Below are 18,859 nucleotides of genomic sequence, written 5' to 3'. Positions count from 1 at the left end.
GCATGCATTTGTCAAAAATCATTGAATGCCTAAAGATTTGTGCATTTCCTGTTTGTAAATTTAATATTAAAAATAACAGTAAACAGGAACAGGGGATAGCTACCGGCCCATGCACATGCCAGCCAGCATGAGGGAACGCCTTCGGCCTGCGCACCACCAGCGCAGGGAAACATCACCAACCCACACAGCCCCAGCCAGCATGGAAGAACACCCCTGGCCTGCCTGCTGGCACACAGAGGAATGCCCCCCAGCCTGCATACCAGCACAAGGGAATGCCCACCCATCCTCACACCCATCCTGCAGCCCCGACATACCTGCCGACTGGCAGGAAAAAGTGCACTTGCCACGCTCGACTGGGCTGCAGCTGAAAGAAGGTGAAATGAACTAGGGGAGCTTTGGAAAATTTTACACTGGTTCTGGAAAAAAAAACTAGAGGAGCAGCAGACCAGATCCTAGAGCAGACTCAACCTCTGTGCTACAGGAGAAATCTCATAAGCAGACTACTCCCCTCTAAGAGGCATCAGCCAGAGGCAGCTCAACAACTGTCAGAAGTGGGCAGAGTGACTCTTGTCGGCTAATTTAAGGAAAGAACCCACCAAAGAGCAACACAACGAACAAAACTAAATACTACTAGAGACTCCAAATAAAAGGCATAAAGGGCATCCCAAGAGCATCAAGTTAAGGAGATCAAGGAGTCTGCACCACTGAATCACACAGACTCCTACCACAGAAGGTCTCACCACAAAGGCATGAAATAAAAGCAGATCAATCTAAGAAGCAGAAACAAACAAGACCAGTGCCCAAAATGGCAAGATGAAATAACACCCAAACAAACAGAAACAACACTCCACAAAAAGGAAAGGAGAAATTCCCAGAAGGAGGGATAGATGAAATAGAGGCAAGAAAACTATCAGACATGGAATTCAAAACAACAGTAATGAGGAAGCTCAATGAACTCAACAAACTCAAAGAAAACTACAAAGAATTCCAGGGAAGCTACATGGAACTTACTGAGGACTACACCAGCATAAAAAAAGGACATAGAATCTATCAATAAGAACCAGGAAAAAATGAAGAATACAATTTCTGAATTAAAGAACACAGTAGAAACAACCAAAAGCAGGCTAAACAAAGCAGAGAATTACAGTAAGTTACAGGACAATGTAGAAAAAAATTCCCAGACAATGCACAACATGAAAAAATACTTAAAAAGAATAAATAGGGCTTAAGAGAACTTCAGGACAACATGAAACAAAACAATATCCATATCATAGAGATACAAGAAGGAGAAGAAGAGGAGCATGGGATTGAAAACCTGATTTAAAAAGTAATGACAGAGAATTTCCCTAACTTGAGGAGAGAAAAAGTCATGCAAGTCCAGGAAGGACAGAGGGTCCCAATAAAGATGAACCCAAAGAGGTCCACTCCAAGTCACATAATAATTAAACCAGCATTGCAAGAGATGCTAAAGGGAATGTTTTAAGAAAAAGAATAACAAGAGAGAGGGAGAGGAACAGAGGTACAAAGGGAAATGAATAAACACCTGTCAATAATAATGTAATAAATGTAAATGGATTAAATGCTCCAATCAAAAGACATAGAGTAGCAGAATGGATACGAAAACATGACCCACATATATGCTGTCTACAAGAGACATACCTCAAAACAAAAGATCTATGCAGACTGAAAGTGAAGTGAAGGAAAAAAGTATTCCAGGCAAATAGACATGAAAAATAAGTTGGGATAGCAATACTTATATCAGACAAAACATATTTCAAAGCAAAGGCCATAAAAAGAGACAAAGAAGGACATTTCATAATACTCAAGGGAACAATCCATCAAGAAGATATAACCCTGGTAAACATATATGCACCCAACATAGGAGCACCCAAATATATAAGGAAAATCTTGGAAGACTACAAGAAGAATAACAACAGGGAATTTAACACCCATTGTGAATGATGGACAGGTCTTTGAAGCAAAGAAACACCAAGGATATGCAGGCATTGAACAACACCCTAGATCAAATGGACTTAGTTGATATATATAGAACTTTTCTCCCCAAAGAAGAAAAATATACATTCTTTTCAAGTGCACATGGAACATTTTTAAAGAAAAACCATGTGGTAGGACACAAAACAAGCCCCCACAAATTCAAGAAAATTGAAATTATATCAAGCATCTTCTCAGATCACAATGCCTTGAAACTAGAAATCAACCTCAAGGAAAAAAACTCAGACATTCAGACTCATGGAGCATGAATAACATGCTATTAATTAATGAGTGGGTTAACAATTACATCAAGGAAGAAATAAAAAAGTTTCTGGAAACAAAGGATAATGAACACACAACAACCCAAAACCTATGGGACACAGCGAAAGCAGTCCTGAGAGGAAAGTTCATAGCAATACGGGCATATCTGAAAAGGATAGAAGAATCTCAAATAAAAAATCTAACCCTACAGCTACAAGACCTAGAGGAACAACAACAAACACAGCCCAGAGCGAGTAGATTGAAGGAAATAATCAAGATCAGAGCAGAATTAAATGACATAGAGACTAAACAAACAATTCAAAAAATCAACAAAAGTAGGAGCTTGTTCTTTGAAAAGATAAACAAAATTGACAAGCCTTTAGCCAGACTCATCAAGAAAAAAAGAGAGAGGACCCAAATAAACAAAATCAGAAATGAAAGAGGAAAAATCACAAGTGATATCACAGAAATACAAAGGATTGTAAGAAATTACTACAAAGAGCTGTACGGCAAGAAACTTGACAACTTAGATGAAATGGACAAATCTCTAGAAACATATAGTCTTCCAAAACTGAATCAAGAAGAAGCAGAAAGCCTGAACAGACTGATAACAAAGAGTGAAATTGAAGCAGTAATCAAAAACTCCCAGCACACAAAAGCCCTGGATTGGATGGCTTCACAGGCAAATTTTACAAAACATTAAGGAAAAAACTAATGCCTATCCTTCTCACACTATTCCAAAAAATCCAAGAAGAGAGAAGACTCCCAAACTCTTTCTATGAAGCCACTATTACCCTAATTCCAAAATTAGGTCAAGACACAACAAAGAAAGAAAACTACAGGCCAATATCGCTGATGAACATAGAGGCTAAAATCCTCAATGAAACATTGGCAAACCAGATCCAGCAACACATTAGAAACATCATACACCACAATCAAGTGGGATTCATCCCAGGGATGCAAGGATGGTTTAATATTCGCAAATCAATAAAAGTAATACACCACATAGACAAAATGAGAGACAAAAATCACATGACCATATCAGTAGATGCTGAAAAAGCATTTGATAAAGTATAACACCCATTTATGATGAAAACACTCAGCAAAATGGGAATAGAGGGAGCATACCTCAACATAATTAAGGCTATATAGGAGAAACCTGAAGCCAACATCATACTCAATGGACAAAAACTGAAAGCATTCCTCCTGAGAACAGGAACAAAACAACAATGTCCACTCTCTCCACTCCTATTCAACATAGTCTTGGAAGTTCTAGCCACAGAAATCAGACAAGAAAAAGAAATAAAAGGCATCCAAATTGGAAAAGAGGAAGTAAAACTGTCATTATTTGCAGATGACATGATAGCATGAAATGAAAACCCTATAGACTTCACTAAAAAACTACTGGACCTAATAAGTGAATTTGGCAAAATAGCAGAGTACAAAGTCAATATTCAGAAATCAAAGCCATTTCTGTACACCAACAATAAAATCTCAGAGATAGAAACTAGAAAAAAATCCCATTTTTTATAGCAACAAGAAAAATAAAGTACGTAGGAATAAACTTAACCAAAGAGATAAAAGACCTGTACTCAGAAAACTACATAACACTGAAGAAAGAAATTAAAGAAGATACAAATAAATGGAAGCATATACCATGTTTATGGATGGGAAGAATCAACATCATTACAATGTCCATACTACCCAAAGCAATTTATAGATTCAACGCAATCCCTATTAAAATACCCGTGACATATTTCACAGACCTAGAACAAATACTTCAAAAATTTATATGGAACCAAAAAAGACCTTGAATAGCCTCAGCAATTTTGAGACAGAAGAACACAGTAGCAGGAATTACAATACCTGACATCAAACTATACTACAAAGCCACTGTAATCAAAACAGCCTGGTACTGGCATAAGAACAGACATATAGATCAATGGAACAGAAGAGAGAGCCCAGAAATAAACCCCAGTCTATATGGTCAAGTAACAGTCGACAAAAGTAGAAGGAACATAAAATGGAATGAGAAGAGCCTCTTCAACAAATGGTGCTGGGAGAACTGGACAGGGATGTGCAAAAAAAACAAAACTAGACCACCAACTTACACCACACACCAGAGTTAACTCAAGATGGATCAAAGACTTAAATATAAGCCATGACACTATAAAAGTCCCAGAGGAAAACATAGGCAGGAAAATTTGAGATCCCATGTAGCAATATGTTCACCAATACATCTCCTAAGGCAAGGAAGATAAAGGAAAGAATAAACAAATGGGACTACATCAAACTAGAGTTTCTGCTCAGCAAAAGAAAACATCAGCAAGATGAAAAGGGAACCAACTGTATGGGAAAACATATTTGCCAATGATACCTCAGACAAGGGACTGATCTCCAAAATATATAAAGAACTTACATGTCTCATCACCAGGAATACAGACAGCCCAATTAAAAAATGGGCAAAGGACCTGAACAAACACATCTCCAAGGAGGATATACAGAGGGTCCATAGGCTTATGAAAGAATGCTCAACATCACTAGCCATCAGAGAGATGCAAATAAAAACCACAATGAGATACCACTTTACACCAGTCAGAATGGCAAGCATCAACAAATCAACAAACAAGTGCTGGCAAGGATGTGGAGAAATGGGAACCCTAGTGCACTGCTGGTGGGAATGCAGACTGGTGCAGCCACTATGGAAAACAGTATGGAATTTCCTAAAAAAAAAAAAAACTAAAAATGGAACTGCCTTTTTAACCAGCAATTCCACTGCTAGGATTATACCCCAAAAATCCTGAAATCCCAATTCAAAAGAACCTATGCGCCCCTATGTTCATAGCAGCACTATTTACAATAGCCAAGTGCTGGCAACAGCCTAAGTGCCCATCTGTGGATGAATGGATTAAAAAACTGTGGTACATTTACACAATGGAATACTATGCAGCAGAAAGAAAGAAGGAACTCCTACCATTTGCGATAACATAGATGGAACTAGAGAGAATTATGCTAGCGAATCCAGGCAATGAAAGAAAAATACCATATGCTATCACCTATTACAGGAGACTAATGAACACCACAAACAAATGAACAAAATGGAACCAGAGGCATGTAAACAAGGAACAGAGTAACAGTTATAAGGGGGGAAGGGGAGGGAGAGCAGGGGGTAAGTAGGGGAAGGGCTTAGTAAAGGAACTAGTATAAATAACCCATGGACATGGACACCGAGGTGGAGATTAACTGTGGGAGAAGGGAGGGCTAGGTAGGGGAGGAGCAATGGGGGAAAAAGTGGGACAACTGCAATAGAAAAACAATAAAAATAAATTTAAAAAATAAAATAAAAATAAATAAAAAATAAAAATAACAGTAAACAAATACTGACTTCTAGTTAATGATGTACATGCTGAAATATTTGCAGGTGAAGTGGATTGATGTTACAACTTACTTTGAAAAGAGTGGGTATGTGATCAAGTAAATCTAGGAAAATGTTCATTGTACAGTCTAGACTGTAAATATGGGTGTTCAGTGTTCAATTCTTTCAACTTTGCTTGTAAATTTGAAATTTTTCTAAATTTCCTGAGAGCGGAGCCCTGCATGACTGCACAGGTCACAACCCCATGAAGCATGCAGCCATGCGAGGATGACCAACTGCAAGGGTTTCCTGAGATGAAAGACTTTCAGTCGAAAACCAGGACAGATGTAAGCAAGCCAGGACTGTTGGTTACCCTTCCAAGACTGAGACTCAGAAAAAAAGGAATGCCTCCATCCCAACACTTCCAGCTTGCCATTTATCACCCCCACGTCTTAATCTACTCAGTGTACAGTGCGAGTGTTGGTGCCCCCATGCACCTCCTGTCATTGTGGTAAGAATTAATCTAGAATTGAGGAGTTCTTGAGGTTTCTGTGAAGTGTGTTATTATTTTTAAAGGTTCTAAAAGAAGTAATGGGAGAACGAATCTGGCAGCTGTGGGAACATTGAATTATAAGGGACAGGTCAGTAAAGAGGTTACTGTCCTGACAGGGACAGTGGTGGGGTCTTACCTGACTGTGGGAGAAGCTGATGACCAGTCCCAAGGTTCCATGAAACAGGTAGACCGCACCCTGGTTCTCCTGTTCTCCCGGGGCCCCGATGGCCACATCTGTCAGCTTGTCCCCATTCACGTCCCCCAGCACTGTCAGGGCTGCCCCAAAGCGGCCCCAGGGGTGTCCCTGCTCCCCACGGAGAATGACCTCACACCGCCACTTAGCCCTCTGCAGAACAAAACCAGCGTCAGTTCCCAACGTGGGCAGCCCCTCCACCCCACACCCAGGCCCCACCCAGCCCACGTCTCATCATCAGCCACTCACCCCCCGGGGCAAGGGGCACACCGACACCTGCCCCCCCCGGGTTGGCTCATAGTAATGGGGAGCCCCGATGAGGACCAGGTCGGAGCTGCCATCTCTGTCCACATCCACGGAGCAGAGGGAGGCCCCAAAGTAGGAGCCAATCTGAAAGAGATGAGGCCAGGATCGTGTAACTCTTCCCACGTAAGTCAGAGGGTGGGAGTTTTCTCCCTGTGAAGAAATATCATGCCTGCTGGGGAAAGCCCTTTGGAGTAAATGTGAGATCCTCTATATGATTCATGATAAAATCTCATCTGAATGTGCTGACAGAGAGAGTGGCATATTATAGAGATGATGGGCTGTGGGTAAGGATTTTACCCCAAATGGTGTTGCAGGGAGATTATTAAGATAGCAAAGGAGAAGTTGGATTGGAAACTACAGACAGAAAAGCCTTGGAAGAGCAGATAGGATATATTTTCAATAACTGTACTTCGGAAGTCTTTGGTGGAGGTAATAAATCAAAGTTGGCAGTCTGGCTAATAAGGAATCAACTGGCTTGGATTAAAAATAACTTACTACAGGAATATTTTTGTGTGACATTGAAAAATAATGTCTACCTTTTAAAATTATGTTCAATGTCAATATGTAGAATTCACCCACAGGATTCATCAGTTTAGTCATTCACTCATTCATTCATTCATTCATTCATTCAACAGACAAGGGTTTGGAGACACAGAGCCTTTCAGGGCACTCGATGCAGCAGGGTGGAGCATAGGGAATAGTAACAGGTAAACAGGGAGGTGTCTACAGCAATTTCAAACTGGGGCAAGATCTAGGAAGGAAAACTGCAGGAGACGAAGATGTGGCTCACTGCAATCTGACTCCTGCCCCACACAGCATTGAGAGAGGCCTGACAGACCAACAAAGGCATTTAAGCTTCATCCTAAAGTCAGTAAGATTTTTATGTTTTTAGGTCAGGTTTTGGGGGGTACAACTTACTATAAAATTCAGTGTTTTTAGAGTAGTTTTATGAGTTTTGACAAAACACATAGTCACGTATCCACCACCATGATCAAGATATAGAACAGTCTCCTCATCCCAAAAGTATTCCCTCATGCCCCACTGTAATCAACCTCTTCCCTCAATCCCTGGAAACCACTGATCTTTTTTCCATTCCTATAGCTTCTCCTTTTCCAAAATGTCATTATAAATGAAATTATAGAGTAGGTAGCCTATCAGGTCTGGCTTGTTTCACTAGACTAATGCATTTAAGATTCATCCATGGTGCCCTGACCAGTGTGGTTCAGTTGGTTGGGCCTTATCCTGCAAAGCAAAAAGTTGCCAGCTTGAGTCCCCGTCAGGGCACACGCCTGGATTGCAGATGTGGTCACCAGTCAGGGAGTGTGCAGGAGGCAGCCGATTGATGTTCCTCTCCCTCTCTTTCTCCCTACCTTCCCTTTTCTCTAAAAATAAATAAACAAAATCTTCCTTTAACTTATTTTTAAAAATATTTATCCATGGTGTAGCGTGTACCAATAATCCATTCCTTTTTACTTCTGATTGGTATTCCCCAGCAGAGTGACACAAGGGTTGTTTCTAGTTTTGGGTGATTATAAATAGATCCACTATAAACATTCACACAAAGGTTTTCATGCAAATATCTGTTCTTATTTCTCCTAGGTAAGTAGTAAATATCTAAGAGAAGGATTCCTGGTGTGGTAACTGCATATTGAACTTTATAAGATATTGACAAACTTTTCCAAAATAGGCATGCCATTTTCTGTTCTGACAGCAAAGTAAGAGAGTTTTAGTTGCTGCACATCCTTGCCAGTTTATTGTTTTTATGTCAACTATTCTAATACATGAGCAGTAGTATCTTATTGCAATTTTAATTGCATCTCCTTAATGACTAATAGCATGGAACACGTGTTCAGGTGCTTATTTGCCATTCATATGTCTTTTTTTGGTGAGGTATCTGTTCAAATATTTTGCTTATTTTTTAGATTGTTTCTTATTGTTAAATTTTAAGAGTCCTTTATATATTCTACATATGTCCTTTGTCAGACATATAATAAAAAATAAAACTTACAAATACTTTTCCCAGTCTGTAGCTTATCTGTTCATTCTCTTAACAGTGTCTTTCTAGACCATGCTTTGCATAACACAGGCCATGAAGATTTCCTCCTATGTTTTCTTCCACAAGTATTGTAGTGTTTTTTTTTTCAAGAAAGAGTTAGTTTATTTAGTTTTTTAGTCTTTTTAATTGTTTATGCTATTACAGTTGCCCCAATTTTCCACCTTTCTCCTCCCTCCCCCCAGCCCACCTGATTCCCACAGTCAATTCCCACATCATTTTTCATATCCATGGGCCATGCATATATGTCCTTTGTCTAATCCCCTCACCTTCTTTCAACCAGTACCCACCTCCCACTTCCCCTCTTACTGCCGTCAGTCTGTTCCATGTTTCTGTGCCGCTGATTCTATTTTGCTCACTCATTTATTTTTTTTCATTAGATTCCAGTTATAAGTGAAATCGTATGGTATGTGTCCTTCATTGACTGGCTTATTTCACTCAGCATATAGTCTCCAGTTCCATCCATGCTGTCGCAAATGGTAAGAATGCTTTCTTTTTTACTGCTTGATAGTATTCCTTTGTGCAAATGTACCACAGCTTTTTTATCCATTCATATACTGATGGGCACTTAGGCTGTTTCCAAATCTTTGCTATTATAAATAATGCTGCTATGAACATAGGGGTGCAAATATTCTTTTGAATTAGTGTTTTGGGATTCTTTGGGTATATTCCCAGAAGTGGAATTGCTGGACCATTTTTAATTTTGTGAGGAAACTCCATACTGTTTTCCAGAGTGGTTGCACCAATCTTCATTCCCACCAATAGTGCACTAGGGTTCCCTTTTCTCCATGTACTTGCCAGAATTTGTCGTTTGTTGATTTGTTAATGATGGCCATTCTGACTTGTATGAGGTGGTATCTCGTTGTGGTTTTTATTTGCATCTCTCTGATTGCTAGTGATGTTGAGAATTTTTTCATATGTCTATGGGCCCTCTATATGTCCTCCTTGGAGAAGTGTCTATTCAGGTCCTTTGCCCATTTTTTAATTGAATTGTTTGTCTTTCTGGTGTTGAGTCATATGAGCTCTTGATCTATTTTGGAGATTAGACCCTTGTCCAATGTATCATTGGCAAATATGTTCTCCCACACAGTGGGTTCCCTTTTTATCTTGCTGATATTTTCTTTACCTGTGAGAAGCTTTTTAATTTGGTGTAGTCCCATTTATTAATTTTCTCCTTTGTTTCCAGAGCCTTAGGAGATACATCAGCAAAAATATTGCTACACAAGATATCTGAAATTTTGCTGCCTATGTATTCTTCTATAATTTTTATGGTATTGTAACTTATATTTAACTCTTTTATTTATTTTTCATTTATCCTAGTGTATGGTGTGAGATGATGTTCTAGTTTCCTTTTTTTTTTTTTTTGCAAGTACTAGTGTACTAGTCCAGTTCTCCCAACACCATTTATTGAAGAGACTGCCTTTATTCCATGTATACTCTTGCCTCCTTTGTTGAATATTAACTGACCATAAAGACTTGGGTTTATTTCTGGGCTCTCTAGTATTCTGTTTCACTGATCTATGTATCTGTTCTTATGCCAGTACCAGACTGTTTTGATTACAGTTGGCCTTATAGTATAGTTTGATATCGGGTATTGTGTAATACTTCCAACTTTGTTCTTCTTTCTCTAGATTGCTGAGGCTATTCAGGTCTTTTTTTGTTCCATATAAATTTTTGGAATATTTGTTCTAGATCTGTGAAATATGCCATTAGTATTTTAATAGGAATTGCATTGAATCTATAGATTGCTTTGGGTAGTATGGACATTTTAATGATGTTAATTCTTCCAATCCATGAACACAGTATATGCTTCCATTTATTTTTATATCTTCCTTAATTTCTTTCTTCAATGTCCTATTGTTTTCTAAATACAGGTCTTTTACCTCCTTGGTTAAATTTATTTCTAGGTACCTCATTCTTTTTGTTGTTGTTGTTGTTGTTGTTGCAGTAGTAAATAGAATTGTTTTCTTAGTTTCTCTTTCTGATAGTTCATTATTGGTATATAGAAATGCCATTGATTTCTGAGTATTGATTTGGTAACCCACTACTTTGTCAAATTCATTTATTAGGTCTAGTAATTTTTTGGTGGAACCTATAGAGTTATCTATGTACACTATCATGTCATCTGCAAATAAGGACAGTTTTACTTCCTCCTTTTCAGTTTAGATGCCTTTTATTTCTTCTTGTCCGATCATCTGGCTGAGGACTTCCAGCGATATATTGAATAAGAGTGGTGAAAGTGGACATCCTTGTCTTGTTCCTGATCTTAAAGAAAATGTTTTTAGTTTTGCCCATTGAGTATGATGTTGGCTGTAGGCTTTTTTATATATGTCCTTTATTATGTTGAGGTATGACTCCTCTATTCCCACTTTGCTTAGAGTTTTTATCATAAATGGGTGCTGGGTTTTATCAAATGCTTTTTCTGCATTTATTGATATGATCACATGACCTTTATCTTACCTTTTGTTTATGTAATGTATCACATTTATTGATATGTGACTATTGTACCAACCTTGCATCCCCACAACAAATCCCACTGGATCATAGTGTTATGATTTTTGTTCTGTTTTGGTTTGTTTTGGTTTGGTTTTTGCTTAGTGGGAAGCAAGAAAGGGGGAAAGGGGGAGGTGGGGAACAGAGACTCTTGGTCACTCATGGTGGCCCATAGGAATCGCCTCTGATTTTTTTATATGTATTCCTAGATCTTGTTTTTGTTGAGGACTTTAGCATCAATGTTAATCAGGGATACTAGGCGATAGTTTTCTTTTTTTGTTTTGTCTTTACCTGGTTTTGGAATAAGGATAATACTGGCCTCATAAAAAGAGCTTGGAAGCCTTGCCTCATCTTGAATCTTTTTGGAATAGTTTGAGAAGAATAGGTATTAGTTCTCTGAATGATTGGTAAAATTCGCCTGTGAAACCATCTAGTTCAGGATTTTTGTTTGCTGGGAGTTTTCTGTGGTATCTTATTTTACTAATTTGGGTCCTCTCTTTTTCTTGATGAGTCTAATTAAAGGTTCATTAATTTTGTTTATCTTTTCAAAGAACCAGCTCCTAAATTCATGATCTTTTAGATTTTTTTAAGGCTCTATGTCATTTATTTTCACTCTGATCTTGACTATAGTATTGTGGTTTTAGATTCTACATTAAGCTCTACAATGTATTTTACATTAATCTTAATATGGTATAAAATATGGGTAGAGGTTTTTATTTTATTTTGTTTTTTTCCTATACATGTTCAATTATTCCAACACTACTGAACTATCCGTTGAATTGTGTTTGTGCCTTTATTGAAAATTAGTTGAATAAAAGCTTTTGGTCAAGATAGCAGAGTAGTTAAACTTTGTTCTCACCTCCACCTGTGATCACATCAAGATTACAACTAAATTAGCCCTGCTGGTGTGGCTCAGCAGATTGAGTGCTGGCTTGTGAACCAAAGGGTCACCAGTTCGATTCCCAGTCAGGGCACATGCCTGGGTTGCAAGCCAGGTCCCCGGCTGGGGGTGTGCAAGAAGCAACCATACATTGATATTTCTCTCCCTCTCTTTCTCCCTTCCTTTCCCTCTCTCTAAAAATAGATAACTAAAATATTTTTAAAAATACAACTAAATTATAGAACAACCATCACTGAGAATCACCTGAAGACTAGCTGAACCACCTGAAGACAAGTTATATCCTATAATTAAGGATATAAAGAAAAAGCCATGTCAAAATTGGTAGTGGGGGTGAAGATGCAGAATTGGCAGTTCCCACACCCATGGTGTGGTGATTAAGAATTGGGAGGGATATCTTGTCTGTGGAGGTCTTCTCTGAAGAGTGAGGGGTCCCAGCCCCAGCCTGGGGCACTGGTGCCAGGAAGAGAAGCCCCTACAATATCTGGCTGTGAAAACCAGTTTTGGATTATGTTCGAGAAAGACAAAGAACTGCTAGATACCAAGACACTGCTCTTAAACAACCCATACACAAACTCACTTGCTCACAAAACCATCCCTTCTAAGTTCCAGCATAGGGGAAGCAGCTCAGAAGTGCCAATGACACATAAAAAGGAACTAAATCAATTAACTTCAGGGTGAGGACTGGAGAGGCAGGGGTCAAGGCAACTCTCTCCAGGGACAGAAGTGCAGATAGGCGCTCTTGTTCCTTGTTGAGGGCTCCTCCAACCCAGTGGGCTCAGCACTGGTAGGCACCAAATATGAGCTTTCCATTAACCTGCGTAACACTGTTCCCCAACCCTGGTGACTCCCTGAGAACCAGCCTCACCCAACTCACCTACCTGGCACTAGCTTCCTCCAGCAGCTCCTCCCCACAAGTGGCCTATCTCAGCTCATGCTATGGACTTTCCAAATTCTCTCAAAGATCCACAAACCCCAAACAAATTAAGCATACCTCTGCCTATTGCTAACTGGCCCAAGCTTGGCACAGGGACAACCAGTCTTGGTTTGAAACATAGTTTCAACTAAGCAGCTACAAGCCCAGCACAAGTGGCAGATTATCTCAGCTTGCATCATGATGCCCACCAAAGGGTCCCAAGCCTGATACAAGTAGCAACCAGCCTTGGTTCACAACATAGACTCTCCCAAACACTTCCAAGCACAGCACAAGTGGCAGCCAACAGCAGATTACTTTATAGCTCTTACCAGGTTACCCCAAGGCCATCACAAGTGCAGGCTGACTTTGGCCTACACTAGATCCCATCCCAAGAGGCTCCATAACCAACACACCCAGTGGCTAGCTTCAGAACACACCAGAGCACCACAAAAACAATTACACAAATAACACATCCAAAGGGCAGATGAGGCTTGCACCAGAGACCTGCTAAAGTGACATCTACTCTGTGGGGCGAGCCTTAGTACAATAGCTACCCATTGTAGTCACAGCCAGTCCTCACAGAAAATCAACCTAAGGGTCAGCCCCACACACAGACATGCCAACAGCAATCAAGGATCGACTACAGCAGGAAGGAACACACAAACACCTGGAGCACCTGATTAAAGTGACCAGGGAGACTGCACTACTGAGGCCCACAGAACACCTTCTACATTAGCCATTCTCTCAAGATTGGGAGACACAGCAACCCTACCTAATACATAGCAACAAACATGGAGTCAGCCAAAATGAGGTGTTAATGAAACATGTTCCAGATGAAAAAAATCAGAACACAACTCCACATCAAGAATCAAAATGGAGACAAGCAATCTATCAGATGCAGAGTTCAAAAAAATGAACTTAGAAGAATAGATTAATTCAGTGAGAACTCCAACAAGGAGACAGAAAACAAGAACTAGTCAGAAATAAAGAATACAATAATTGAAATGAAGAATACTTTAGAGGGAATCAAGAACAGATTAGATGAAGCAGAGGATCAAATCAGCAATCTGGAAGAAAGGTAGCCGAAAACATCCAATCGGAATAGCAGAAAGATAAAAGAATTTTAAAATAAGGATAGTTTAAGGGACCTCTGGGACAACATCAAGCATACCAACATTCACAACATAAGGGTACCAGAAGAAGAGAAAGAGGAAGGGACTAAAAGTCTGTTTGGAGAAGTAATGAATGAAAACTTCCTTAACCTGGCAAAGGAAATAGACATACAAGTCCAGGAAGTACAGAGAGTCCCAAACAAGTTAGACCTAAACAGGACCACACCAAGACACATCACAATTAAAATGCCAAAAGTTAAAAACAAAAGAGAATCTTAAAAGCAACAAGAGAAAGCGGAGCTCCCATAAGATTGTCAGCTGGTTTCTTAACAGAATGGAGCAGGCCAGAATGGAGTAGCACAAAATATTTAAGGTGATGAAAAGCAAAGACCTACAACCATGGTTACTCTACCCAACAAAGCTATCATTTAGAATCAAAGAAGAAATAAAGAATTTCCCAGACAAGAAAAACCTTAAAAAGTTCACCACCACTAACCCACTATTACAAGAAATATTAAAGGAACTTCTTTAAGAAAAGATCAAAACAAAGACATTTAGTAAAAGCAGTTTATCTACCAACTATAAAGCTAGCACAAAGTTAAAAGATAAAAGTAGGAAGATCATGCATAATTACAATAATAAATTAAGGGATAAAAAAAGACAAGAAATAAAAAATAATAACAAAGACACACAGGTTGAGTAAAAATTGTAGTAATTTTAGAATGGGTTTGAACTTAAATGACAATCAACTTAAAATAGACCGCTATAAATATAGCTTAGTATACATGAAACACACAATAACCACAAACCAAAAATCTACAAGAGATATGCAAGAAATAAAGAGAAAGGAATCCAAACATGACATTATAGAAAGTTATCAACATACAAAAGAAGTGAGCAAGCAAATAGGAAAGGAACAGAGAACTACAAAAACAATCAGAAAACAATAGAATGGCAATAACTACATACCTATCAATAATTGCTTTAAAAGTAAATGAACTAAATGCTCCAATAAAAATATATATCATAGCTGAATAGACAGAAAAATAAAACAAGGCTCATAAATATGCTGCCTACAGGGAGGGGGGAGGGGAGAAGGGGGAATAAAGGGAAAGGGTCTAGTCAAGGAACTAGTATAAATGACTCATGGACATGAACAACGGGGTGGGGATTGACTGTGGGAGAAGGGGTGTGCAGGGCTGGGGGGAGCAATGGGGGAAAAAGTGAGACAACTGTAATAGAAAAAACAATAAATAAAAAAAAATTATTTAAAAAAATATGCAGCCTACAACAGACTCACTTCGAATCAAAAGACATACAAAGTAAAGGTATAGAAAAAGATACTTTATGAAAGTGGAAATTTTTAAAACTGGCATAGCAATACTTATACCAGACAAAATATACATTAAAACAAAGCTTGTAGCAAGAGACAAAGTAGGGCATTTCATAATGATAAGTGGATAATTCAAATGAAAAGATGTAACTCTCATAAACATCTAAGCATCCAATGTATGAGCACCAAAATATCTAAAGCAAACATTGATGAACATAAAGGGAAAGATCAACAGTAATATAGTAATTGTAAGGGACTTGCACACCCCACTGACATAAATCAATAGATCATCCAGGCAGGAAGTCCACAAAAAAACAGTGGCCCTAAATGACACATTAAACTAGATGGGATTAATTGATATTTTAGAATCAGGAGCAGCAGAAGATAATTTTTTTTCAAGTGAACATGGAACGTTTTTCAGGATAGAACCCATGTTAAGCCACAAAACAAGTCTCAATAAATTTAAGATTGAAATCATATCAAGCATCTTCTCTAATCATGATGGTATAAAATTAGAGATCAATTACAAAAAGAAAACTAAAAAACACACAAACCCACGGAGTCTAAGTAACATGCTACTAAACAATAAATGGGTTAACAATGAGATCAGGGGAGAACAAAAAATACCCTGAGACAAATGAAGATGAAGACACAACAATCAAAATATTTATGGGAAACAGCCAAAGTAGTTCTAAGAGGAAAATTCATGGCAATACAGTCCTACCCAAGAAACAAGAAAAATTTCAACCCTGGCCAGGTGGCTCTGTTGGTTGGAGCATTATCTCATACACCAGAAGGTCATGGGTTTGATTACCATCAGGAGACATACCTACGCTGTGGGTTCAATCCCCAGTCAAGATGCATACAAGAGGCAACCAATTGATTTTTTTCTGTCGTGTCAATGTTTCTCTCTCTCTCTTTCTGTCTTTTCATTCTCTCTCTCTCTCTCTCTCTCTTTCCCCATCCTCATTCCCCTTCCATTCTTCTCTCACTCTAAAATCAATAAACCTATCCTTGGGTGAGGGGAAAAAAACCATTACCCAGACTCATCAAGAAAAAAAAAGAGGGAAATAGGAAGATGGTAGAGGAGTGAGGGGAGGCTACGCTTTCAGGCTCCCGAGACCCATCTGTAGTTTGGACTAATTGCAGACAGAACATCTCAGTGAGCAACTGGACACTGGCAGGAGTCAAGCCTTGGCACTGCTGGATTAGAGAAAACCATCTGGGAACAACCTGTTTAGTGAGGATGGCAGAGGAAAAAGGGACAAGATGGGATTTCTGACTGGGGTGGCTACCCGAGCTGCGAGCTGAGGCTGAAAGTACACAAAGGCTTTTTGGTGACCACAGACTTCACCAGAGAGGAATCGGGAGGAGAGCGGATCTCTGCCTGCTGGCAGAGACGGGACTCGACCAGGTGGCATTGGCGCTGAAAGACAAGAAACAGCATACTGCTGTGCATGTGAGAATGTAATTTTTCTTTATATTTTTCTCTTGTGAACTGCGGAGAGGGGTGGAAAGTTTGGGGGTGATAGGACATTCTTGAGGAGCGCAGGCGCAGAAGTGTGCTCAACCACTCCCCAACCCTCCCCTTGGGTCGCAGGGGTGCGCATAGGGAAGTGCCCTCATTCACTGGCCCAGGTGCGCGGGGCCGCGCATCCAGGTGCCCCTTGGACACACCCCAATAGACATAAGATTAGTGCCCCAATGGGCACAGGGAGGGTCCACTGGACACGCAGAACACCGTGCGCAGACACCCCTGGCCAGCTCCAGTGGGCGCCAGGCCGGAGCGCAGACCATTTGCTCAGGCTCTGCTTGTGCCCACCCAGGTGGGTGCAGGAACAGTGGGTGGCAGCGACTCACAGACGCTCTCTCCCACTGTGCACAAGTGTCCGGGGCCCCGCCCTAAGAGGCGAGAGACCAACTCCGGGAGCGCAGCTCGGCAGGCCTGAGGCTAGCTCTTGGGCCGCCTTGTGCATGCAGGGGCACACGCGCGCCAAAGCACCTCGGCCAGTTCCAACAGGCGCCAAAGGAACATGCCGTGCTGGCCACCGCGGGCGCACACCGCTGCTGCAAGGAACAGGAATCTCTGACCCGCCACATTAGACCAGCTGTGGACGCAGAGAAAGAAGACGACACACAAAGGCTGAACTGAGTAAAAACATTCCTTTTATATACTTTTTAAATTTCTATTTCTATCTTAGTTTTTTTATTTGTATTTTATTTTACTCTAAATTTTTTTCATTTCTTATTTTTAATTCTAAATTTAATTTTAATTATAATTCTTATTTTTTTTCTTTCCTAAGGGGGGGACCTATATTTCTAATTTGTTTCATACAATCTCTCCTTCTCATCCTTCCTCTTTAATTTTTGTTTATTTGTTTGTGTGTCTAGTTTAGCCTCCCTTTCACTCTAAATAAATAGAATATAATTACTATATAAATCCAATACTATACAATCCCACTTTCTTACTATATTCTGCATTCTTCCCTCCTTTTCTTCTATCATTATTAACATACAATGTAAATATTACCTACTGTCTTGCATAGTCTCAACTATTATTAACCTACCATCCCCTCTCTCAAAAATCATATTTTTCCTCCCTAAAAACAACTCTTATCTATAGTATAAAAGCTCTAATCTCTCTACATTTATATTAATACTGGCTCGTTGGCTGACAATAGCGGGATAGAGGGTGCGGGATATTTTTGAGGGTGTGAGTCTGCTGCCTGGGCTGTGTGTTTATGTTTTTAACAGCATCTCCACAAAAGAACTCAAGACAAAGTGGATAGAGTGACTCTCAATCAACTAGCCAGAAGGAAGATCCTACCAAGGAGCATCTGAAATATAACCAGACTGCATAAACAAACGACATAAAGGATAACCCAAGAACGTCAGGCTCAGGAGATCAAAGAGACTGCACCACTGAAACCCCCAGATCTCCTATAAAGAATCTCATACCACAAAGGTGGGAAGTCAAAGCAGACAAACTCAAAAAACAAAAACAAACAAGACAAATCCAACATGGTAAGACGCAGAAACAACCTCTCAATGAAAAGAAAAGAGGAATCCCCAGAAAGAGAGGTAGATGGAATAGACATAGCCCAAATGTCAGACACGGAATTCAAAACAATGGTGATGAAGAAGCTCAATATACTCGACAACCTCAAAAACAACTATGACAACCTCCTAGGAAGTTACCAACAGCTCCAAGAAAATTACAGGGAACTTGCAGAGAACTACACCAGCATAAAAAAAGACATAGAAACTATCAACAAGAACCAGGAAGAAATGAAGAATTTAATCTCTGAACTGAAAAACACAGTAGAATCACTCAAAAGCAGACTAAACAAAGCAGAGGATCGTATTAGTGAGTTAGAAGATAATGTAGAAAAAA

General features: G+C 39.6%; 1 protein-coding gene across 1 annotated transcript in view; it reads right to left on the bottom strand.

Moving 5' to 3' along the window:
- Nucleotides 1-18,859, bottom strand: part of ITGAM (integrin subunit alpha M) — a 79,277-nt gene that overhangs the window by 13,829 nt on the left and 46,589 nt on the right. The window contains exons 13-14 of the mRNA XM_090277681.1: nucleotides 6,604-6,744; nucleotides 6,298-6,507 (exon numbers count right to left, since the gene is read on the bottom strand). Of these exons, the coding sequence (XP_090133807.1) occupies nucleotides 6,298-6,507; nucleotides 6,604-6,744 (351 nt within the window). The remainder of the gene's footprint in view (nucleotides 1-6,297; nucleotides 6,508-6,603; nucleotides 6,745-18,859) is intronic.

The sequence above is a fragment of the Furipterus horrens genome, unplaced genomic scaffold (genome assembly GCF_987537825.1).
Source record: "Furipterus horrens unplaced genomic scaffold, mFurHor1.1.pri manual_scaffold_5, whole genome shotgun sequence".
Classification (NCBI taxonomy): Eukaryota; Metazoa; Chordata; class Mammalia; order Chiroptera; family Furipteridae; genus Furipterus; species Furipterus horrens.
This window is presented reverse-complemented; position numbering and strand designations above follow the sequence as displayed.